The sequence below is a fragment of the Scyliorhinus torazame genome, chromosome 17 (assembly GCF_047496885.1).
Source record: "Scyliorhinus torazame isolate Kashiwa2021f chromosome 17, sScyTor2.1, whole genome shotgun sequence".
In the NCBI taxonomy this organism is placed as follows: Eukaryota; Metazoa; Chordata; class Chondrichthyes; order Carcharhiniformes; family Scyliorhinidae; genus Scyliorhinus; species Scyliorhinus torazame.
Window position 1 is genome coordinate 159356968 of NC_092723.1, and position 25055 is coordinate 159382022.

The following is a 25055-nucleotide window of genomic DNA, read 5'->3' on the forward strand; positions in this document are numbered from 1 at the left end:
TTAAAAATGGTATCCAATCTCAAAGCATAATGACATGACTGGATCTCAGTCATATTAATTTTAACCATTTCAAAATAAGAACTTTAAGTTGAAATGAATGAATCTGTCACTGGCGGAATGAAGAACATTGAAGTGGCTTTTGATAGTCCCATATGGGAGACTGATAGTGAAGGTAAGAGCCCATGGTAATTGGCTGAGTGGCAGGGAACAGATGATGGTCGAGGGGTGTTTTTCTGAATGGACGTCTGTGTCCAGTGGGGTTTCGCCAGGCTCAGTGGGGCCCTTGCTGTTTGTGGTTTATATAAATGATTTAGATATGAATGTAGGAGGGTTGATTAGTAAGTTCATGGATAATATGAAAATTGGTGGCGTGGTAAATAGTGCAGAGAATAGTCTTCGATTATAATAATAATCTATATTGTCACAAGTAGGCTTACATTAACACTGCAATGAAGTTACTGTGAAAAGCGCCATATCCTGGCACCTGTTCGGGTACACAGATGAGGAATTCAGAACGTCCAAATTACCTGCCATCACATCTTTCGAGACTTGTGGGAGGAAACCCACGCAGACACAGGGGAGAACCTCATGTGCAGACTCCACACAGACAGTGACCCAAGCTGGGAATCGAACCTGGGACCCCGGAGCTGTGAAACAACAGTGCTACCTGCTGTGAAGCAACAGTGCGACCCACTGTGCTGCCCACAGGAGGGTGTAGATGAGTTGGTCAGATGGACTGATCAGTGGCAAATGGAATCCAATCCAGATAAGTGTGAGGTGATGCACCTGGACAGGACAAGCAGGGCAAGGGAATGCATGATGAATAGCAGGACCCTGCGAAGCACCAAAGATCAGGGAAACCTTGGTGTAGCAAGTACACTGGTCCCTGAAGATGGCAGAGCAGGTGGATAACGTGATCAAGGCCATATGATATACTTGTCTTTATTAGTCGAGGTGTAGAGTTTAAGAGCAGGGAGGTTATGCTGGAACTGTATAAAACATTGGAAAGGCCACAGCCAGTGTGCAGTTCTGGAATGCACATAGGAAGGCTGTGATAGCTCTGGAAAAGGTGCAGAGGAGATTTACCAGGATGTTGCCTGGGCTGGAGAGTTTTAGCTATGAAGAGAGACTTGATAGACTAGGCTTGTTGATAGACTTACTTGGAGCAGAGGAGATGGAGTAGGGACATGACTGAGATGTCTAAAATTGAGGGGCATAGATAGAGCAGACAGCAAGAAACATTTCCCCTTGCTAGAGGGATCAGACTTAAGGTAAGGGGCAGGAGGTTGAGAGAGGATGTGAGAAAAAACCTTTTCACCCAGAGGGTGGTGGGAGTCTGAAACTCGCTGCCTGAAAGGGTGGTGAAGGCAGAGTAACATTTAGTATTTTGGTGTGCACTTGCGATGCCAAGACATACAAGGGTATGGGCAGAATAGTTAGGTGGTTGTTTTTGACTGATGCCTTTTCTGTGCTGTAGACCTCCATGACTCAAGTCTCTGAAAATGGGACTTTACCAAGGTAAAAGTGCTACCCACTGAGACACGATTGACATTCAAGAATTACTTTGTGATACCCCAACAGTTAAAAATACTAGGGGCTTTTCACAGTAACTTCATTGAAGCCTACTTGTGACAATAAGCAATTTTCATTCATTCATTTCATTCTTAATACTCTCCTGAGAGGGAACAGTTTCTCACTGTTTACCCCGTCCATACACCTCAGGGTCTTGAATACCTTCAAGTCTCCTCTCAGCCTTTTCTCCAAGAAAAGCAGACCCAACCTCACCAATCTATCCTCATAGCTATAGTTGTTTATCCCTAGAATCAGTCTTGTGAATCTTCACTTTACCCTCTCCAATGTAGTCACATCCTTCCTCAAGTATGGTGCCCAACCTCAATAATTTGGTGGGTAGGGCGAAGGCTGAGGTGGGACAATCTCCCTCTATCACTGGAGGGCCGGGTGCAGGCAGTTAAGATTAATGTTTTGCTGCGATTCCTGTTCTTGTCTCAATGTCTGCCAGTCTTTTTGTCCAAGGCATTTTTCAGAGGGGTGGACAGGTTGATCTCCTTGTTTCTTCGGGCGGGGAAGGTGGCCTGGATTAGGAGGATGGTACGGCAGAGGGGATGACAGGTGAGGGCGGTTAAGCCTCACTAATTTGTTGTATTATTATTGGGCAGCAAATGCAGAGAAGGTTCGGGTTTGGAGCAGGGAGGGGGAGGCTTGGTGGGTGAGGATGAAGGTGGGCTCTTGCAGGTGCTGGCAACGGCGTTGCTCCCGATGGCGCCAGGTAAGTATACAGTGAGTCCGGTGGCGGTGGCCATGTTGAAGATCTGGAGGCAGTTTAGACAACACTTTAGGCTGGGGGCCAGGTCAGCGAGGATGCCGATTAGGGGGACTCATGGGTTTGAGCCGGGAAGGATGGATGTAAGGTTTCTGGAATGGGAAGAAAGTGGATTAAGGAAGTGAATGATCTGTGGAGGAGTTGGGCGAGAGGTTTGGGCTCTGTTGGGTGAAAGTTTCAGATATATGAAGGTACGGGACTTTGTGAGGAAGGTCATTCCGACATTTCCAATAGCGCCTGCTGTCACGTTGGGGGGGGGGGGGTGTTGGTGAGTCTGCTGCTCCTTCAACAATCCTGACTCCGAGTACCTCCTATCCACCTGCAGAATCTTGTCCACCAGCCTCGCCATCTCTGCTCGTTCCACCTCGTCCCTATGCGCACAGATGGATATAAACTCCCCCGACCACTGCCTTACACGCCTCCCACAGCGTGGCGGCCGAAACTTCACCCATATTTTTCAGTTCCACATACCCCGGATGGCGGCCCTCACCCGCTCACCTCATCTGCTAGGAACCCCACATCCAGCCTCCACTGCGGGTGCTGCCCCCCCCTCCCCCTGTTCCACTTGCAAGTCCACCCAGTACAGCGCTTGGTCAGAGGCCACAATCACCGAGTACCCCAAGTCGACCAGCAGTGTCTTGTCCACCACAAAATCGATCAGGGAGTACACCCTGGGTGAAGAAGAAAAACTCCTTCGCACTCGGCCTCCAAACCTCCACGGTCCACCCCCCCAATACGCTCTGTGAACCCCACCGCCGACACCCTCCCCGGCAGCAAGCTCAACTGGTCCAAATCTGGTTCAATGACCGTGTTAAAACCCCAGGATCAACCGGTGCGAGTTCAGGTCCGGGATCTTACCCAGCACCCACCTCATGAACTCAAAATCGTCCCAGTTTGGGCCATAGACATTCACCAAGACCACTGGCAACCCTCCAGCTTTCCACTCACCATCACATACCTACCTCCCGAATCCGCCACGATGTTCCCCGCCTCAAACACCACCCACTTGCTTATCAGTTCTGCCCCCCCGCCCCACGCGCATCTTCATATCTAATCCCTTTCCTTAGCCAAAGTGGTCCCGTCCCCAACCTTCAAGTGCGTTTCTTGCAAAAAGGCTACGTCCGCCTTCAAGCTCCTCAGATGCGCGAACACGAGCGACTGTTTGACTGGCCCGTTCAGCCCTTTCATGTTCCATGTGAACAGCTGATCAGGGGGCACCATGACCCCCCTCCGCTGCCAATCAATCATGTCCCTTCTTGGGCCAGCCTCCGGGCTATGTCATGTGACCTTCCCGGCCCATCCTCTGATGTCGTCTGCCACCACCTCCTTTCTTACTACGCCAAAACAGCCACACCTTTCACTCCAGTAAACATGATTGAATTTATAGCACAGAAATAGGTCATTCAGTCCACCTGGCCAACACTGGTGTTTATGCTCCACTCGAGCCTTTTACACCCTACTTCATATCTTCAATCCTTCTATCCCTTTCTGCCTCGTGTATATATCTAGTCCCCATAAAATGAAACACTGGAGGGTGGGGAAGGATGTTAAACTCTGGGTTTACTTCGGATTCTGTGTCACAGGCCAATAATTAAACATACGCAGCACCTACTATTGACAAAGCCTGCCTTGATTAGGTTTACAATCATTCAGCAGTTTAATATTTAACCAACATGGGAGGGAGAAATCAAGACATGCAATTGTCTTGCAGTTTTGGGAACAAAGGGCCAGACTATTTGCCTCTTTACTTTCACTTTCTACTGCTTGCTCACCATTGGCACCCAACATCAAAAACTCCTTAATCACTTCACAGTAACCCTTTTTAATGGAGATCGAAAATGAAAGTGTGAGGCTCACACAATGCAGGTAAACATACGTTCCACATAATTTACTGAAAATCTACCATCATTCAGTGACCGAGGAAAGTAAACCAGTCACAACAATCAAAAAACACTCACTCCGGTTTTCATCTTACAACTTCACCAACTAACACACGGAAATGTTTGTTCACACAATTTATGCATGTGAACATAGATTGAGATTACAGGCCACACATGGTGCTTCAGTTGTTCAATCATTATTCACTGATCAGAAATGCAAATGACCATATCCGGATTCCCAATTAGCCCACATGTGGTCAGTAGCTCACATCTTGGATAACACTGCATTAAATCAGTCAGAGGAGCTGGAAATTCATTTGCATTGTTCAAAATAATCATGTAGAAACATAGTCGACACAAAGTCAAAATGTAAAATCAGAAAATATATTTATCTTTTCATTAAAGGACAGGTACAGAAAGACTTTCTCATTTAAAAATCACGAAAATAACAGTTTCTGTTCACTCAAAATAATTTTACTACTTGACAATTTTTCGACAAACAGGAGCAACGTAAATTCCAGTTCCAGTTACCAAGCACAACAATCTGAAGATGTGATTAATGATTTAACTCTGTCCAATGCTCTTGCTAGCCTGCCCTCTTTTCCTTCCTCATAAATTGAGAATTGCAGCACAACGTAAAGCAATGGATGGCTGCAACCACCCATTAGAAAACCTGTGAATCCTGATAGCTTAGTGAGTTGGTAGAGCAGAGACCGGGGAAGGCGTCAAGTTCAATCTCTGGTCCCTGCTGAGGTAACTGATGTTAGCTAAGGGAAGGAACTAGGGACCAGTAATTGGGCTGTGAGTTCAGACAATGAGCAGGATGGGGAAAGGGACTCCAGCGATATTGGATCAGCGATATGGAGCTTGGAGGCAATTACCTGGTTTAAATATCCATCTGCCAAATTAGTGGTTACTTTGGATCCAGAGAAAAAGTGGCAAAAGCAACTAGCAGGACAAAGAAGCAGAAATGGATGTACCATTAAAAAAATAATCAAAGCAATAAACATGCAGCTCTTCAGAGGAAAAGGAGACATTTGCCAGGCTATTGGGAAACAGCAGGGGAAACAGGAAGACAGTTCTAAGAGCTGGCATAAATACAATGGGCTGAATGGGCCTCTGTTGTGCTGCATCACTCAATCTCACTTCACGTTATAGATGGAAGAGTGTAAAGGTAATGTAGAGTGTCGGTATTTTAGATCCTGTTCTCAAGGACACTGCTAAATTTAATCTTTTCTAACAAAAACAACAATCCCTTTTCAAAACTGACACCTAAAAGCCACTGGACTAGAACTTCAAATGAGAACAGGCTCAGGAGTGTTCCACTATTCTGATAGTTTTGAGTGTGTTCCGTATTGGGACAAATGCAATGCCACTCTGTGTGGAAGTTCAGCTACTTTACGCTGGCTATATTTACCATCACCCAAGCAAACGTGAAAGCACATCTCGCTCTATTTAAACAAAGTGCAACGATAGCTTCTCCTCCAGTATCACCGGTCCTGCATTAAATCCCTCGGACCCAATTTAATTTCTTGTCAGTGAAGAACTTTAGGCTGGTTAATACCCCTCAGGAATATAGAATTTAAAACACTGAAACAGGCCATTCAGCCAAACCAGTCTACGCTAGTGTTTATGCTCCACATGGGCCATAACTGATGTCAGCACAATGACATCTTGATGCTGTTCAAGTGAGACCATTCTGGGGCTACCGTATTGGAATCTTAATTGCAATGTCCCAGGATATTTTTGGTGTCACAAGCAAACTTGAGAGATCAGTAGGATGATACCAGGCATTAAATAAGCAAACATACAAGTGCTGTCCATGTTTTCTCATGACACAAAGGAAATGTCACTTTAAATCAAGTGTCAAGGCTGTTTTTGGCTGAGACAGACCCCAATTGATAGCTGCTGCCCCAGAAATGGAAACTGAAAGGTTGCTTTTTCCACATTGGGACTAAGGCACATCAGTGGCATAATAGAGTGTTTGACGTGGAAGATGCTAAGAGAGTCTAGAACAAAGGGTCAGTCTCAGAATCAGGGGTTGGCATTTAGGACTGAGATGATCAGAAATTTCTTCACTCAAAGGGTTGTGAGTTTTTGGAATTCCCTACCCCAGAGTGTGTTCAGAGATGACAAACATATTCAAGACTGAGACCAGTTGAGTTTTGGGTACAAGGAATCAATCGATATTTAGAAGTCATAAAATTTACCGTGCAGAAGGAGGCCATTCGGCCCATCGAGTCTGCACTGACACTTTTTTTAGGGAAAGTGCACCCTATTTAACCCCACACTTCCACTCTAACCCAGTAACCCCACCTAACTTTTTTTTGGACACTAATGGCAATTCAGCATGGCCAATCCACCTAATCTGCACATCTTTGGACTGCGGGAGGAAACTGGAGCACCCGGAGGAAACCCACGCAAATACGGGGAGAATGTGCAGACTCCGCACAGACAGTGACCCAAGTCGGGAATCGAACCTGGGACCCCGGAGCTATGAAGCCACTGTGCTACCATGCCGCCCATTTGACAAGGTGCTGCATTAAAGACTGGTCCAGAAGGTGAGATTGCAGGGAATTGGGGGTAGAGTACCAGATAGATTATAGGGAGGTCCCAATTCGCATTCGCAGCTCCCAATGTGGTCTCTATATCGGAGAGACCAAACGTGGGGATGGGGAGCAAAAGTGGAATTGAGGTAAAAGATCAACCATGATCATACTGAATGGTTCAAAAGGCTCAAGGGACTAAATGGTCTAACTCCAGTTCTTATTTCTTATTCTCTGATAGAAAGCACCTGAAAAGAGAACGTGCCCCATTCGCCAGCATTCATACTTCTCATGTTATAAGCTCAAACATTCAACACTTTGCAAGGTTAGGCACAGAGCCGGTGAACTAAATGGTCACTTTGCCCTTTAAAGGTTAGTAGGAAAACGGAGAGTGGATGAGGGATGGGAGTAGATTTTAAGTTTAAGAAGTTCTCGTTGTGTATCATGTTTATGACTATTTTATATTAGTAAGCTTTTAGTCAAAAATGTACACCATAGGACAGTTAAACATGGAACACTGCATTAAAAAAAAACACCACTTTTTTAACAAAAGAAACTCTATCACTAATTCACACTGCAAGTATGGTCTAGTATGCTGCATCTCAAAGCTAGTGAGACAGGCCTGTGACCCGTGATGATAAGGACACGGGGAGTATCATCACTACCAGTCACATAATGGCAAAAATACAAAACCAAGTGATTGCAGAGCCAAGGTGGGTAAATGGAGTTGAGATACAGATCAGCCATGATCTGATTAAATGGTGGAACAAGCCAGAGGGGATGAATGGCCTCCTCTTGTTCTAAACATCATGCCCCAAAACATTAATTGTTGTTGGGGTCTCAACGCAGGAAGTAAGGAACCTGGAAAGTCAATGGGTTAATGAAATATTGATGTAAATGAGATTTGAATCTACATTAAGCTCAAGAAAGGCCACTAATAACTACTGAAAACAAGTGATTAAAGGAAGAGTTGCATCCTCAGAATATTCCAAGGCAGATCATATTCAATAAATTACTTTTTCCCCCCCGAAGTGTAGTTACTGTTGTTATGTAGTTAAACACTGCAATTCAGTTAGTGCATCTTTTCCCTGATGGGTGAGTTTGTGATAAAACCTTGTACCTGCTAATTCAGAGGTGAGATTTTACACAGAGATCATTAGAACCAAAATTGTCACGAGATATTGGGTGTGGTTTCGGAAGCAGTTTGCTGTTGGTATATGTGTACCCTCTGCTCTACACATAGAGGCAGGCACTAACTATTCTGCACCAAGAAAGCGCAGGCCTTTGTAGAACCCGGATTTCTATTACTTTAGTCAGCCAAGACCTGGGGAGATGATAGGAGGTTATGGCCTCTGCACCAACAATATCTAAAAGTATGATGAAATACCCTTAGGTAATTTTTTCCTTATATGAAAAAATACATTAATGCATCGAGTTGCAAATTCTGGTACAAAAATATTGTGAGAAACTATTTCTCGTATCTTTTCTGGCATACCCTGGTTTTTGCTCACCCGATTATTCCACAGAGGGGGTTTATTTTACAACCAAGAAGCATGTTCTCGGAGGCTCAAACTAAAATATGTCGCCAGAAAAATATGCCACTTTCAGTTTAACCAGGGCTTTGCTAGTGGACATGATGGGCTGCTTTGTGGGGTAGAGGGGCAATTAGCCCTGAAGAACCAGGAGGTAGCCAAACGGGAGGATATGTTGACCAAATATCAAGATGAGACGGTGCAGAGCTAAACACACACTGGGCTGTCAACTGAGTAATTGGGGAGTAAGTTAAGTTACCTTTCCACCGCTCATACTAGTCCAGTAGATACTTGAGCAGCTATGGAGAGAAAAGCCCATTTCTAAACGTCTTGTCAAAATACATGGGCACAAGCTGCTCATTCAGTTCTTCAACCATTAAAGCTGATTGCTTCTCCCCCCCACCCCCCCCCCCCCCCCCCCCCCCCTCCCGCACCTCTACCCAAATCCTAAATATAGCTGTGGGTAAAATCCCACAGGATGACAAATCAACACTCGCTCCCCCCATCCTGTTGAGATCCACCTCTAGCACACCGTCCTCTTCTTGCTGACCAGCTATCTCCTGCTATTTCTGCCTGGCCAATGCTTTATAGATGCCGAGTCCCAAGAAGGCAACAATGGTTGCTCCAAATGTGATTCGTAGCCAGAAGGATGTGATGCTGAGTTCTGTCTCGTTCAAGTCACTGCAGAAGAAGTAAGAGAGAGAGATAAAGGTCAGTGAAGAGAAATGGGAGAGTGCTGTGGTCCCAGTTATGGAAATACAAAGGGACCAAGGTTACAGCATGTGAATGCACACAACGGGACGTGATCATCACATGATAATCATCGATGCAAATACATGTTTCCTGGGGTGAGGGTGTTGCTTTCAGACAATGAGATGTTGTCCCAACTCACGGAAAGATCTGTGGGAGAACCTGCTTACGGACTGCAACATGAGCCCTGTACAATGTCCCTCAGCACCCCTCTCCAAAGCAGAGCAGCTACAAAGCAGATAGCGGCACTATTTACACTGCAGCTGCAAGGTGCAGGTGGTCGTGCAGACAACTCACTCGGTGCTGGCACCATCTACACTGGTGTTGACCAAAACCTGGTTGTGTGGATTCTCAAAATCCTAGTGACACATTCAAGCTCAGGAACCCTGCGAGTTCTGAATCCCAAAGTGACACCGCATTGTGAGGTTTATAAAAGTACACAAGTTGATCGCTTCTTCCAACTAAATAGGTCAGGGAGGGCTGGGGTCACAATCTCAAGTTATTTAAGTCAGAGGAAGGTTAGAGTTTCAGGAAGTGGTTCTTTTCCCAGAGAATAGTGGATTTCTGGAAAAGGCTAGCAGCTCGCGTAGTGGATGCGGAATTCCCTCAAGCAAGAGCTGCTTCTGGTGTGGGAGATGAAGCAGGTACTTTAATCAGGGCCAACGATCTAACTTATTCATCTCTAACACATACTCCAGCTTCCCCATCACTTTTCTAAACCCAACTACATCTGTCCTCGCCCTGCTCTCTGGCATAACCAGGAATACCCACATTTCCCCAGCTCCCATTTCTACCTGGAACACTAATATCCTCCAACTCGTTTCATCTACATATCAATACCGTGCCAACCGAACCCTCCATCAGAGGGAAATCAGAGCTCACAGCACCAAGTGAACAAAAAAAAAAAGTGTCCTCACCCCACGGAACAATCCTCTGGTAAAACTGGGAATATTCCAGAATACTCACGGGAATGCTGCAGCAAGTGCAAGCCGGGAGTAGATCTGTGAGTGTGTTGCTTCATCGCTGTTGCAGCTGAAATGAAACGGGGCCGGGAGTCTATGTTTGTAGCAGAATTCTACAGGCGTGATCCCATGTTCCTGCTTTTGTTCCGGTAAATCAGCCTTTGATGCGACAAAGATGCAGGGTATTCTGCTCTCCATGTAGTGTTCCTATGTGGACACAAATCATATAGCTACTGTGGTTACAAGAGCAGCTCAGAGGCTGACAATACTGCAGTGTGTAACTTACCTCCTGAATCCCCAAAGCCTGTCGACCATGTACAAGGCATATGTCAGGAGTGTGATGGAATACTCTCCTCCTGTCTGGATGAGTGCGGTTTCAACAACACTCAAGAAGCTCAATGCCATCCAGGACAAAGCGGCCACCTTAAACATTTGCTCTTTGGCAGCAGTATTTACCGTTGACAATATACAGTGCAGCACCTCACCAAGAATTATTTTGCGACATGTTCCAAACCCATGACCTCTGTTGCCTTGAAGGACAAGCGCAGTAGACACATGGGAACATCACCACATGCAAGCCCCTATCAGAGTCATACACAATCTTGACAGAACTATATCACTGTCTCTGTGTCAAAATCCTGGAACTCCCGCCTTAACTGCACAGTATGTGTATCTACACCACATGGACTGTTGCGATTCAATGTGGAGGGCTCACCACCACCTTCCCAAGGTCAACTAGAGATGGGTAATAAATGTCGCCCTTGCCAGTAAGAATGAATAATTTATGTTTTTAAATTGCTGCCATAGCTTTACACTTCACCTTGGATTGGAGGAACCTGTATGGGGCGCCAACTTTTCTTTCTGTTGGAAGTTCATGGAAAGGAAAATTGGAAAGGGTCTGTAATGAGCAGAAACCCCAACATCAGCTCCCCGCCCTGGAACATCCAGTCAAAAGTTCCACTGGTGATATGAATTAATCCCATATATGGGCATCTGTACAACAGTCCATCATTCATACATTGTCAGTACAAGCAATGCACGGCATTTTAACCATTTCTATAAGATATCAAAGTGGAGGTAAAGAAAGAACTTTAATTTGTATAGCGCCTTTCACAACCTCAGGACATCCTAAAGTGCTTCACAGCCAATTGAGCGCGATTACTTGAAGTGCAAACACTGTTATAATGTAGAACAAAATGCAGGCAATTTACGCACAGCAAGCTACCAGAAATAGAAATTATGATAGTGACCAAATAACTGGCTTTTTGATGTATTCTGATGGATAAATATTGGTCCAGGACAACAGGGAGAACTCATCTGCTCCACTTCAAGTCAGTCTCATGAGTTCTTTCACATCTATTTAAGGGGGCTTTTAGGACCTCAGTTTAATGTATTGGGATGCCCTGAGGGCAATAATAAAATTCAGTATAAATCCAAGGCTTTTCATCCTCATTCCTAGGTCTGCGAAGCCCAACTTCCTGCAGTGCACATGATACAACGGAGGCATTAAAAGTTCCTCAAGCTTGAAACAGTTCCTGGTCTGTTATTTATGTCAATCAGACAGCAGCTCACCTTGTAAATACTGGCACAGTAGTTGAAGGATTTGGCATCAGTGATATCATACATCAGACAGGCAACATCACAGGCGGCACTGGAGGCTTTCAGGAACTCAGTATCAACATCCACCTCATGAAGCTAGGGCACAGGGGAGCACAAATGAGCATCTCATAGAATCATAGAATTTATAGTGCAGAAGAAGGCCATTCAGCCCATCAAGTCTGCACCGGTCCTTGGAAAGAACACCCTACCCAATCCCATACGTCCACCCTATCCCCACACCTCCAGCATATCCCTGTAACCCCACCTAACCTTTTTTGGACACTAAGGGCAATTTAGCATAGCCAATCCACCTAACCTGAACAACTTTGGACTGTGGGAGGAAACAGGAGCACCCGGAGGAAACCCACGCAGACACAGCGAGAACATGCAGACTCCGCACAGACGGTGACCCAAGCTGGGAATCGAATCTGGAGCTGTGAAGCAACTGTGCTAACCACTGTGCTACCGTGCTGCAATCTCATTTTATCATTATATTGCAGAAAATCATACAATCAGAAATAGATAGAGATGGGACAGGGGGATACATGAAGACACAGACTTGCCGGAAGGGTGCGCGCACACACATGCCAGGAGGGTGCGCGCGCACACACTCATGCCAGGAGGGTGCGCGCGCACACACACATGCCAGGAGGGTGCGCGCGCACACACACATGCCAGGAGGGTGCGCGCGCACACACACATGCCAGGAGGGTGCGCGCGCACACACACATGCCAGGAGGGTGCGCGCGCACACACACATGCCAGGAGGGTGCACGCGCACACACACATGCCAGGAGGGTGCGCGCGCACACACACATGCCAGGAGGGTGCGCGCGCACACACACATGCCAGGAGGGTGCGCGCGCACACACACATGCCAGGAGGGTGCGCGCGGACACACATGCCAGGAGGGTGCGCGCGCACACGCATGCGAGGAGGGTGCGCGCGCACACACATGCCAGGAGGGTGCGCGCGCACACACATGCCAGGAGGGTGCACGCACACACACATGCCAGGAGGGTGCACGCGCACACACATGCCAGGAGGGTGCGCGCGCACACACATGCCAGGAGGGTGCGCGCGCACACACATGCCAGGAGGGTGCACGCGCACACACATGCCAGGAGGGTGCGCGCGCACACACACATGCCAGGAGGGTGCGCGCGCACACACACATGCCAGGAGGGTGCGCGCGCACACACACATGCCAGGAGGGTGCGCGCGCACACACACATGCCAGGAGGGTGCGCGCGCACACACACATGCCAGGAGGGTGCGCGCGCACACACATGCCAGGAGGGTGCGCGCGCACACGCATGCCAGGAGGGTGCGCGCGCACACGCATGCCAGGAGGGTGCGCGCGCACACACATGCCAGGAGGGTGCGTGCGCACACACATGCCAGGAGGGTGCGTGCGCACACACATGCCAGGAGGGTGCGCGCGCACACACATGCCAGGAGGGTGCGCGCGCACACACATGCCAGGAGGGTGCGCGCGCGCACACATGCCAGGAGGGTGCGCGCGCGCACACATGCCAGGAGGGTGCATGCGCGCACACATGCCAGGAGGGTGCGCGCGCACACACACATGCCAGGAGGGTGCGCGCGCACACACACATGCCAGGAGGGTGCGCGCGCACACACACATGCCAGGAGGGTGCGCGCGCACACACACATGCCAGAAGGGTGCGCGCGCACACACATGCCAGGAGGGTGCGCGCGCACACACATGCCAGGAGGGTGCGCGCGCACACACATGCCAGGAGGGTGCGCGCGCACACACATGCCAGGAGGGTACGCGCGCACACACATGCCAGGAGGGTGCGCGCGCACACACATGCCAGGAGGGTGCGCGCGCACACACATGCCAGGAGGGTGCGCGCGCACACACATGCCAGGAGGGTGCGTGCGCACACACATGCCAGGAGGGTGCCGCGCACACATGCCGGGGGGGGGGGGGGTGCGCGCACACACACGCCAGTGGGGTGCGCGCTCACATATGCCGGGAGGGTGCGCGCGCGCTCACATGCCGAGAGGGTGCGCGCGTGCTCACATGCCGAGAGGATGCACGCGCACACATGCCGGGAGGGTGCGGCACACACATGCTGGGAGGGTGCGGCACACACATGCTGGGAGGGTGCACGCATGCATGTGCCAGGAGGGTGCGCGCATGCATGTGCCAGGAGGGTGCGCGCACGCATGTGCCAGGAGGGTGCATACAGAGACATGCAGGGAATGACAAAAGTGAGTACACACAAACATCAGATTAGTACACACCCTCCCACACAACATACCCAACACCACAGTTTGTGAAAGCAGTGTGGTGCAGTAGCATATTAACATCTATTTAGAGTTTTTCAATGATGCCGCTAATGGCAGTAATTGTACTGGAATTTATTGCTGCTTTGAGATTAATCCTTCATCGCTTGTTTTGCTCACTATTAAATACTTGTCTTGGCTGTTGACTTGCACAGTGTTGATTGTGAAGTCAGAGACATCTCTGCCCATCTCACTCTGCATCTGAAACAAAAGGACAAAGAGCTTGTAAAGAAGCAGAGAACATTGAGCTTTGTTACAGTCTGAACTTCTGATTTGTTTGGCATTGCAGTATGTAATGTGTGTAATTACTTGTTTGTTCTTGGGCTGCGGGCAACACCAGCCAAGCTGCATTTAGTGCCAATTTCAGTTGCCTTGATTGGTGTTCTTAAACCACTGCAATCTGTGAGGTGATGCTGTTCATGACGATATTAGGTAGGAAATTCCAGGATTCTGACCCAGCGCTAATGAAGGAACACATGATCCATACCTTCATTTATATAGTGCCTTTAACAAAGTAAACGTCCCAAGCCATTTCACAGGGGCATGCTTAAACAGAATTTGACACCAATCCACACAAAAGGAGATATTAGAACAGGTAACCAAAAGCTTGATCAAGGAGATAAGTTTTACGGAGCATCTTAAATGAGGAGAGTTTAGGGAGGGAATTTCAAAGATTTTGGGCCCAGGCAGCTGGTGGGGCGACTAAAATTTTGGAGGCTTTTGAGGCCAGAATCGGAGGAGCACAGATATCTCAGAAGGTTGTAGGGCCTGAGGAGCCTACTGAGAAAGGGAGAGGTGAGGCAATGGAGGATTTTGAAAATAGGGATACGAGTCAGAAAGAGCAGACAGGCTTTGGGAAAACATTTCTCAGTGGAAGCAACTCCACAAACATGAGTTAATACCGCAAGCATGCCATGCAACTAAGGGAGTAAAAGGGCAAGATCAACTCTGACTGATGTTGAATGGGAGGGGTATTATCCCTACCTTCAAACTCCGCCCCAGGAAGGCTTGCAGGAATGCCGTTTTCCCAGTGCCCTTCAGTCCGATTACTTTACACAGAAATACATTCCTCTGAGTCTGTCCTTTCTCCAGATCCAGCTTCTTACTCCGAGTGACTGAAACAGTATCATTTTAAAATAAAAAAACATCAGCCTTTTGGTGTGACAACAGGTAATGAAACGTGTGTGACCACTCCAGCAACACTAAGCCAAGGGAATTAGCCATAAGCATTAAACAGGAGCAAGATTCCACTCCTGAAGGTATCGGTGTGACAAGAATTAGTCCCATAGGTCCTTCCAAGGGACCATTCCTCATGTGAGCCCAATGAATGCTGTGGACTATTCCACTGTAGAGCGCATCAATGTCCTCACATAGAAACGGGAGGAGGTAATTGTTCTTCTCAAGGGCTTGGCAATAAATGTTGACCGAGACAACAATGCCCACATCCTGGATCCTGTTCCACTATTCAGTTAGATCATGGCTCGTCTGTATGTGCCCCCATCTGCCCGCCCTGGGTTTTGTAACCTTATTATACTTTGCCTAATAAAATTTCAGTTTGAAATTTTTAATTGAACACCCAACCTCAACAACTAATTTTGTGGGACATGGGAGGAAAAGTACAGAGTGAAAGAGATCCAGTTTCTACTGTCCTTTGTGTGTAGAAACATTATCCCCGAACAACCTAGCTTTAACATTTCTTAAATACCTCAATAAAATCACCCTTTAATCTTCTATACTCAAGGCACATTCACATGTGATAACAGAGACCTGGCTGATTTTTCTCCAGCCATTCAGCCCAGTGTTGCTCCTTACCTGTGATGGCTGCAGTTTGGGATTCTTGCTCCATGATGGTGGTGTATCCTAGGTATCCAAAATACTCGATGCAGCGATGAACATCCAGGTAAGCTGTGAACCTACCGAGGAGAAATCAAAGGGGAGTGAGCTGTTTCTCAGTTAATGCAGAGTCCAGGCCAGGTGGCAAACATTAACCATTTCAACAGGGTCTGCATTCAGAGGCAATTGATTTAAGTTACTTGCAATTCCAGAAATAATGCCTTCAAAATTTAAATATTAGAATGCGGGAGGGGAATTTTTACACAGCGAGTTCTTTAGATCTGGAATGCACTGTCGGAAAAGGCAGTGGAAGAAGATTTAATAAGAACTTTTAAAATTAAATTGGATAAGTATCTGGAAGGTTGGCATTTTCAGGGCTAGGGGGAAATAGCAGGGGAGTGGGGCCAATTGGATTGCTCTTTCAAAGAGCCATAACAAGCAGGACAGGCTAAACGGTCTCCTTCAGAGACACAAGGGATCACATGTAACATGGACCGTAGCTGAAATGTATTTAACTCCAAGGCATGTTCATTCAATTCACAGAACAGTTTCTGAAACATCAGGCCTCTTCATTAGTGTTACGCCTTGGATTTCCTTTCCTTAATTTCTCCTTTCCCCAGTTTTCCTTCCTTTCATTCGCAGTATCTTGCAAGAATTCTAAACTATGATTACTTCCCCTCCCCCCCTCACCCAGACTGTATTTTCAGTGGGAGAGAGGATGAGGTGGCTGAGTGGGAGGATGGGGGGGATGGGCTGGCTGAGTGGGAGGGTGGGTGATGAGGTGGCTGTGTGGGAGGGTGCGGGACGGGTTGGCTGAGTGAGAGGGTGGGTGATGGGCTGGCTGAGTGAGAGGGTGGGGGATGGGCAGGCTGAGTGGGAGGGTGGGGGGTGGGCTGGCTGAGTGGGAGGGTGGGTGATGGGCTGGCTGAGTGAGAGGGTGGGTGATGGGCTGGCTGAGTGAGAGGGTGGGTGATGGGCTGGCTGAGTGAGAGGGTGGGTGAATAGGTGGCTGAGTGGGAGGGTGGGGGATGGGCTGGCTGAGTGGGAGGGTGGGGGGTGGGCAGGCTGAGTGGGAGGGTGGGGGGTGGGCAGGCTGAGTGGGAGGGTGGGGGTGGGCAGGCTGAGTGGGAGGGTGGGGGGTGGGGCAGCTGAGTGGGAGGGTGGGGGATGGGGCAGCTGAGTGGGAGGGTGGGGGATGGGGCAGCTGAGTGGGAGGGTGGGGGATGGGGCAGCTGAGTGAGAGGGTGGGTGATGGGCTGGCTGAGTGAGAGGGTGGGTGAATAGGTGGCTGAGTGGGAGGGTGGGGGATGGGCACGCTGAGTGGGAGGGTGGGGGGTGGGCTGGCTGAGTGGGAGGGTGGGGGGTGGGCTGGCTGAGTGGGAGGGTGAGCTGGCTGAGTGGGAGGGTGGGGGGTGGGCTGGCTGAGTGGGAGGGTGGGGGGTGGGCTGGCTGAGTGGGAGGGTGGGGGGGTGGGCTGGCTGAGTGGGAGGGTGAGGGGTGGGCTGGCTGAGTGGGAGGGTGGGGGATGGGCTGGCTGAGTGGGAGGGTGGGGGATGGGCTGGCTGAGTGGGAGGGTGGGGGATGGGGCAGCTGAGTGGGAGGGTGGGGGATGGGCTGGCTGAGTGGGAGGGTGGGGGTGGGCTGGCTCAGTGGGAGGGTGGGGGTTGGGCTGGCTGAGTGGGAGGGTGGGGATGGGGCAGCTGAGTTGGAGGGTGGGGGATGGGGCAGCTGAGTGAGAGGGTGGGGGATGGGATGGCTGTGTGGCAGGGTCAGGGTGGGTCAGGGTTGGGAAGATGGAGTGGGAAGGCAGGAGATGGGGCAGCTGAGTGAGAGGGTGGGGGATGGTCTGGCTGAGTGGGAGGGTGGGGGATGGGCTGGCTGAGTGGGAGGGTGGGGGGATGGGCTGGCTGAGTGGGACGGTGGGGGGTGGGCTGGCTGAGTGGGAGGGTGGGGGGATGGGCTGGCTGAGTGGGAGGGTGGGGGGATGGGCTGGCTGAGTGGGACGGTGGGGGGTGGGCTGGCTGAGTGGGAGGGTGGGGGGATGGGCTGGCTGAGTGAGAGGGTGGGGGATGGGCTGGCTGAGTGGGAGGGTGGGGGGATGGGCTGGCTGAGTGGGACGGTGGGGGGTGGGCTGGCTGAGTGGGAGGGTGGGGGATGGGCTGGCTGAGTGGGACGGTGGGGGGTGGGCTGGCTGAGTGGGAGGGTGGGGGGATGGGCTGGCTGAGTGGGAGGGTGGGGGGATGGGCTGGCTGAGTGGGACGGTGGGGGGTGGGCTGGCTGAGTGGGACGGTGGGGGGTGGGCTGGCTGAGTGGGAGGGTGGGGGATGGGGCAGCTGAGTGAGAGGGTGGGGGATGGGCTGGCTGAGTGGGAGGGTGGGGGATGGGCTGGCTGAGTGGGAGGGTGGGGAATGGGCTGGCTGAGTGGGAGGATGGGGAATGGGCTGGCTGAGTGGGAGGGTGGGGAATGGGCTGGCTGAGTGGGAGGGTGGGGGGGTGGGCTGGCTGAGTGGGAGGGTGGGGGGGTGGGCTGGCTGAGTGGGAGGGTGGGGGGTGGGCTGGCTGAGTGGGAGGGTGGGGGGTGGGCTGGCTGAGTGGGAGGGTGGGGGGTGGGCTGAGTGGGAGGTTGGGGGTTGGGGCGGCTGAGTGGGAGGGTGGGGGTTGGGGCAGCTAAGTGGGAGGGTAGGGGATGGGATGGCTGAAGTGGGAGGATGAGGGATGGGGTGACTGGGTGTTGGGCGGAGGAGGGATTGAGAACGGGAGGTGGAGGAGGGGCTAACTGGGTGATGAGTGTGACTGGGTGGGGGTGACTGGGGAAGCGATGATGAGATAGGAGCAGTGGAATGGGCTCCAACAATCCTGCCCCTTTTCATAAACAGAGTAAGATCACATGGCTCCAATCAAATCCCTTTTCTTCCCAGAAATGCATTCCATTATCTCTTGAACACAACTACGCTTAAATATTTTATATTTATACAGCACCATTTATGACCTCAAACTCCCCAAAGTCTATCCCAACCAATGAAGTTCTTTGAAGAGTAATCACCGTTGTCATGTAGGAAATTTGGCAACCAATTTGTGCACAGCAGGCTTCCACCAGAAGCCCAGATAATCTGTTTCTGTGGTATTGGTTACACCAGGGCACCAGGATTGACTCCCCTGGCCTTCTTTATAATAGTGCCTCGGACTCTCTTTTGTTCTTGTAAGAGGGCAAACAGGGCCTTTGTTTAACGTCTCCTCCAGAAATTACTGCACTGAAGCGTTGGCCTTGATTTTGCATTTTAGGCTCTGAAAGGGGACTTTAACTCACGATCTTCTGATTCAGATGAGAGTGATATGCATTGAGCTATGGCTAACACTGCCTACTTTGATAGTCTCCACTGGATAAACTATCCATCATATAACTTTTTGAGAGAATAATCACCCATCTTATAAGTTTTTATTTTACTTGTGTCTCCTGGTATATTAATTATTTAGCTCTGTCTAATTTATTTAACCTTCTGAAGCAGTCAACCACATAATTAGTACCTTCAAGCGAATTGAGCTCTTAAAACTATCCAAGTAAATGTTAAATGTTATGAGCGTTGGCAAACACACAGTTACAGATACTTACGTCCAGTGACACAGATAGCCATGAAGAGTGATCCAGCCCCTCTCATCTGTGCACACTGTGTTAAAGACCTCTGGGCCCCAGGGGAAGTAGGGAAACACGTTGAATAAATTCTTCAGTTCAATTGGAGAGAGAACGCCATCATTATCCTGTGAACAAGGAAATCACAGGTGAGCCAGGAAACATGTCCCAAGAATCCTGCTCCCCTCCTTCCAACCATGCTGCAGGTCTTAGAAAAGCTACTTACTGCATCGTACTTCTCAAAGATTTGCTGCAGGAACATGTAGGTGCAGTGATTCAACTCAGTTGTACAGTTGTAAGAAACTCGCAACCTGCAAGGAAGTATGCAGCTGGTGAATTACAGATTCCCGCAAAGGTCCACAGCATTGATCTTGACAAGTTACTATAGCAAAGACTGCCATTATGGGTAAAAAAATCAACATGTTGCATCGGTCTAAATCAAGCATGTGGGGCAGGGGAGGAGATACCCTCTTTGCATTAGAAATAGTCAATTGTGTGGTTGGAGCTGATGATTGGAACACAAATTTGATCAAGTCCTTAATCCTCTGTTAACCCATTAGGCCAATTCAAATCAATTTCTGAATCGAGAACTCTTCGACAATTTGGGCTCAGATTCATGGAATGTAGAAGCAACAGCCATCAAGAACAAATCATACATCTTTCTCAGGGTACAAACTAAATCTAGACAAGAGTGAGTATTTTGTGGTGTCTCGGCCGGGGGTGGGGTAAGGGGTGGGGGGCTGCCATTCCGTAGGGCAGGGACTCACTTTAGGTACCTGGGTGTGCAGGTTGCCCGGGGGGGGGCCCCCGCAGGTACAACATTTCTAGTTTGGTGGGGAGAGTGAAAGCTGATCTGGCAAGGTGGGATGGTCTCCCTCTGTCACTGGCTGGTCGGGTACAGGCGGTTAAAATGAACGTGCTGCCGCGATTTCTGTTTATTTTTCAATGCCTGCCGATTTTCCTGCCAAAGGCTTTTTTTAGAGAGATTGAGGGAAGGATTACTTCGTTCATATGGGGAGGGAAGGTGGCCAGAGTTAGAAAGGTGCTGCTACAGAGGGGAAGGCAGGCAGGGGGTTTGGGTCTTCCGAACCTGATGTATTACTACTGGGCGGCGAATGTGGAGAAGGTGCGGAGCTGGGTCAGAGGGGTTGATTCCCAGTGGGTCAGAATGGAGGAGAGTTTGTGCAGGGGGTCGGGATTGAAAGCACTAGCAACAGCGCCGCTCCCGATTTGAGCCAGGGAGGTGGGATGGAAATTTTCGGAAATGGGAGGAGAAGGGGATTAAGACACTAAAAGATTTGTTTCTTGGAGTCGGTTTGCAGGATTGAGGGAGCTGGAAGCGAAGTATGGGCTAGAGCAGGGGGAAATGTTTAGATATATGCAGGTTCAAGATTTTGCCAGAAAGGAGATACAGAGCTTCCCAGAGGAACCGGCCTCCACATTACTGGAGGAGGTGCTGACGACAGGGGGACTGGAGAAGGGGGTAGTGTCAGCGGTTTACGGAGCTATTTTGGAAGAGGAGAAGGCACCACTGGAAGGGATCAAAGCAAACTGGGAGGAAGAGTTGGGATAGGATATGGAGGAGGTGTTCTGGTGTGAGGTGCTCCGGAGAGTGAATGCCTCCACCTCGTGCGCGAGATTGGGGCTGATACAGCTGAAGGTGGTATACAGAGCACACCTCACGAGGATGAGCCGATTCTTTGAAGGAGTAGAAGATGTGTGTGAACGTTGCGGGGGGGGGGGGATCCTTCGCCACGTTGATCGCCCGAAGGCGGATCCTGATGGGGTGGAGAGCAACCTCTCCACCCTGTGCCCTGACGTGGCGGAGGGACTTGTTGGAATTCTTCACTCTTGAGAAGGTTAAGTTTGAACTGAGAGGAAGGATGGAGGGGTTCTACAATTCATGGGCATTATTCATCATGCACTTTCAAGAACTGGATAACATTGAACATTAGTTGGGGGAGGGGGGTGGTGTGTGTTGATGGTGACTATGGGTGATTCCTGATTCCTTTTTGCCATTTGTTTATGTGAACATGCAGGCTAATGTTTGGAGTTTGGTGGGAGGATGGGATCGTTGTTAGTGATGTGGGGATTGACACATTTGTTACTGATTATTGTTTGTTGTTGGTGGGTGTAAATTTGGGAGAAAATGGAGAATAAAAAATATTTTTAAAAAAAAGAACAAATCATATTGTTCCTTTATCCCAAGCTCCACGTGAGGATCAGACACCATCCATTAAACTTCTCAGTTTGTAGCATTAATTACTCTAATCTCTAGTCTTTCCACAAGATCAACATCTGGTGGTGTGCTTGATCTAACTTGCAGACAGACTCTCTGAGAAGCGTGACTGTAACACTATATCCTCAGCTTCCTGCTACTTACGGAGGATGGAGATAGTCGTCTGTCAGCTCCAAGGTATCGTCGTAGCCAAACTTCCGTAGAACAGTCCAGGTGGTTTCATGTCTTCCTCGTTGGATAAACAACATGTTCAAGAACAGGAAACCTGGGATGGGAAGAGGTTTCCAGGTTTAGTGAGATGTGAGCAGTGTGTTTAAACTGACAGCTGTGCCTGTTTAAATCAGAAACCATCACTACCTTATTTAGCGAGAGTAAAATGTCACAGCCTTGCACTCTGCACGACACACTGTAGTTTGGACACAAATTAACCAAGGCACATTGAGGGATCCCTCAAGTTGTTCATACATGAAGTACAATCAGAACTGTGCTGCTTTGAATAAGCAGTTGGGTGGAGGGGGAAGTGCGTTGAAGTGGGCTCGAAGGGCGCTGTGAGGCGAGTTGCTGTGAGCTGTACTAATGTCAGAATGACTGAGCAGGCAGGATCTTCATCCATTAATTGGGACGGAGTCTTCAATGCAGTTGTGTTGTTTGGAGATAATGGCTACTCCCTAGAGCTAATCCTACATTACTGTCTTCAGGAAATGTTCTACTGGTCTATTACTAGTTACTACAAATAATTATAAACATTTCATTTGAATATTGAAGACATCCATTGAGCCTGTAAAGAGCTATCCAATCAACCTCCTCACTTCACTGATCTTTCCCCATAGCCCTACAAATTACTCCTTTTTAAAAATAAAGCTCCCCCTACATGTTGGATCTGGGCCGTGCATACTTTAATCAGAAGAGAATTGGAGCTGAGATCTTATCTGCTAGTCTATTCTGAGGAATGAATTTCTTTTCACTCCATGATATATTTCAGGGCCACTCCACAAGCCTCAGTCAGCATTGTAAACCTCCCCAGGCCCCTGGACAGAAAGTTAACATTTAAATAAGAAACTATGTTATGTCAATTGTAAACCTCTTACCACTTAAAGTCAGCCCATCATCCTGGATTCCATCAGACATGTTTTTCCAGACTACAGTTTTAACATCTTCTAAAGCTTGTGCGGATAAGGGATTCTTGAAACAGTATTTCTGAATGAAGAAATCAGAAAGTATGTTGTGAGGTCAAACTGAGATGTGGATTAGCTCCTGAAATACTTGGCCTCGGTTTGGGGTCTGTTTGAATTTACTCTGTTACTCTGGTACCTGTACAGTTCCTGATCCAGTCCCCATTACACCTGGTGGGATTCCTACAGTTGCTTGCCCATTCTCCATTACATATACTTGAGTTCCCACTCACTCTCTGGTCCAACCTCAATCTCTAGTTACCAGATCTGTCTACTTTACACACATTGGGCAGCACGGTAGCACAGTTGCTTCACAGCTCCAGGGTCCCAGGTTTGATTCCCGGCTTGGGTCACTGTCTGTGCGGAGTCTGCATGTTCTCCCTGAGTCTGTGTGGGTTTCCTCCGGGTGCTCCGGTTTCCTCCCACAGTCCAAAGATGTGCAGGTTAGGTGGATTGGCCATGATAAATTGCCCTTAGTCTCCAAAAAAAAGGTTAGCTGGGGTTACGGGGATAGGGTGGAGGTGTGGGCTTATGTAGGGTGCTCTTTCCAAGTACCGGTGCAGAGTCGATGGGCCGAATGCCCCCTTCTGCACTGTAAATTCTATGACTCTATGATAATCCATATCACCCACCTTCATTCTCACACTTTAAACTGCTTCACTTTCCACTGCTGCCTCGCAGCATCAGGGACCTGGGTTCAATTCCAGCCTTGGGTGCCTGTGTGGAATTTGCACATTCTCCCTGTGTCTGTGTGGGTTTCCTCCCGGTGCTCCGGTTTCCTCCCACAGTCCAAAGATGTGCAGGTTAGATGGGGTTGCAGAGCTAGGGTGGGGGAGTGGGCCTAGGTAAGTTGGTGTAGACTCGATGGGCCAAATGGCATCTTTCTGCACTGTAGGAATTCAATGGTTCTAAGTGAGTCCCTTTCTCTAGATGACCTTTAAAGCGGGATTGCAGGCGAGCAAATCCTGTCTCATGGAAGCTTACGGCTCTGAAGCTGGTCATTAGCCCATTAATTGAATCATCCAAATTGTCCCATTGCCTTGCACTTTCCCCATGGGCCTTCAAATGCATCTTATCCAATTCCTTCTCAAAGATGCAACTGAATCTACTTCCACCAGCCTTTCATACAGCACATAACAGATCATAACAGCTCTCTCTAAAAGCATTCTCCACCCCGCCCCTCTGAATCATTTGCCAATGATTTCGGAAGGGTAGCTTGGTACAGGACCTGTACAGTAAAATCTAGTCAGAAATTATAGTTTGAAAACAATTTGGAGAAAACATTAGCAAATCTAAGGGCGTGGATTCTCTCAGCCCGGGGCCGAGCCGGAGAATCCCCGCGACCGGCGCGAATCGCGTCACGCCGCCCCGACATGCGATTCTCCGCAGAGCAGACAATCGGCACCGTTGGTGCCGGCGTGGTTGGCGCGGCGCCGGTCGGGGGCCGCTCTACACGGTCAGCCCGCCAATTCTCGGTCCGGGATTGGCCGAGCGGCCGTCGTGAAAACGCAGAGTCCCACCGGCACCTTCCACACCTGCTCTCAGCCGGCGGGAACTTGGCGTGGAAGGGTTGGGGGGCGGCCTGCGGGGGAGTCTCAGGTTCGATCCTGGCCCTGGGTCACTGTCCGTCTGGAGTTTGTATATTCTCCCCGTGTTTGCGTGGGTTTCGCCCCCACAACTCAAAGATGTGCAGGGTAGGTGGATTGACTACACTAAATTGCCCCTTAATTGGAAAAAATGAATTGGGTACTCTAAATTTATTTTTTTTAAATAAGAAATGGATGAAGAAAAAAAAGGGTTTAAGGGACATGGGAACTGAGCGGGTAAATCAGATGAGGATTATTTGCTCATGTGAAGGGTAAACATTAACATGGCTTGGAATGGTTGATTGGTCAGTTTCCTTGTACCCTCTATGTATTCCGTGTGTAATAGGAACCTTACTGAGGAATTCCCACTGCTGCTGCCACGCACGGTACAGGACAGGGTGCTCTCGGGGAGGGGGGGTGGGTTGGAGAGGGGAAGATCTTGACAACTTACCAGGTGATGCAGGAGGAGGAAGAGGCCTCGGTGGTGGAGTTGAAAGGTAAGTGGGAGAAGGAGTTGGGGGGGGGAGATCGAGGAGGGGACGTGGGCAGATGGCCTTGGGAGGGTGAACTCTTCCTCTTCGTGCGCGAGGCTCAGCCTTACAGTTTAAGGTGCTGCACAGGGCACACATGACCGGGACAAGGATGAGCCGGTTTTTTGGGGGTGGGGA

At 49.3% G+C, this 25055-nt stretch overlaps 1 protein-coding gene across 2 annotated transcripts in view; it reads right to left on the reverse strand.

Annotated features, from left to right (window-relative positions):
- Positions 1-8732: 8732 nt before the first annotated feature.
- rhot2 (ras homolog family member T2) overlaps positions 8733-25055 on the reverse strand; it is a 52271-nt gene continuing 35948 nt past the window's right edge. For both annotated transcript variants that reach the window (XM_072481452.1, XM_072481451.1), the window contains 10 exons: positions 22718-22826; positions 21774-21894; positions 19617-19701; positions 19373-19518; positions 15742-15842; positions 14914-15044; positions 14050-14130; positions 11584-11706; positions 10016-10218; positions 8733-8980 (listed from right to left, as the gene is read on the reverse strand). In XM_072481452.1, coding sequence (XP_072337553.1) covers positions 8863-8980; positions 10016-10218; positions 11584-11706; positions 14050-14130; positions 14914-15044; positions 15742-15842; positions 19373-19518; positions 19617-19701; positions 21774-21894; positions 22718-22826 — 1218 coding nt within the window. In that variant the 3' untranslated portion in view covers positions 8733-8862. The remainder of the gene's footprint in view (positions 8981-10015; positions 10219-11583; positions 11707-14049; positions 14131-14913; positions 15045-15741; positions 15843-19372; positions 19519-19616; positions 19702-21773; positions 21895-22717; positions 22827-25055) is intronic.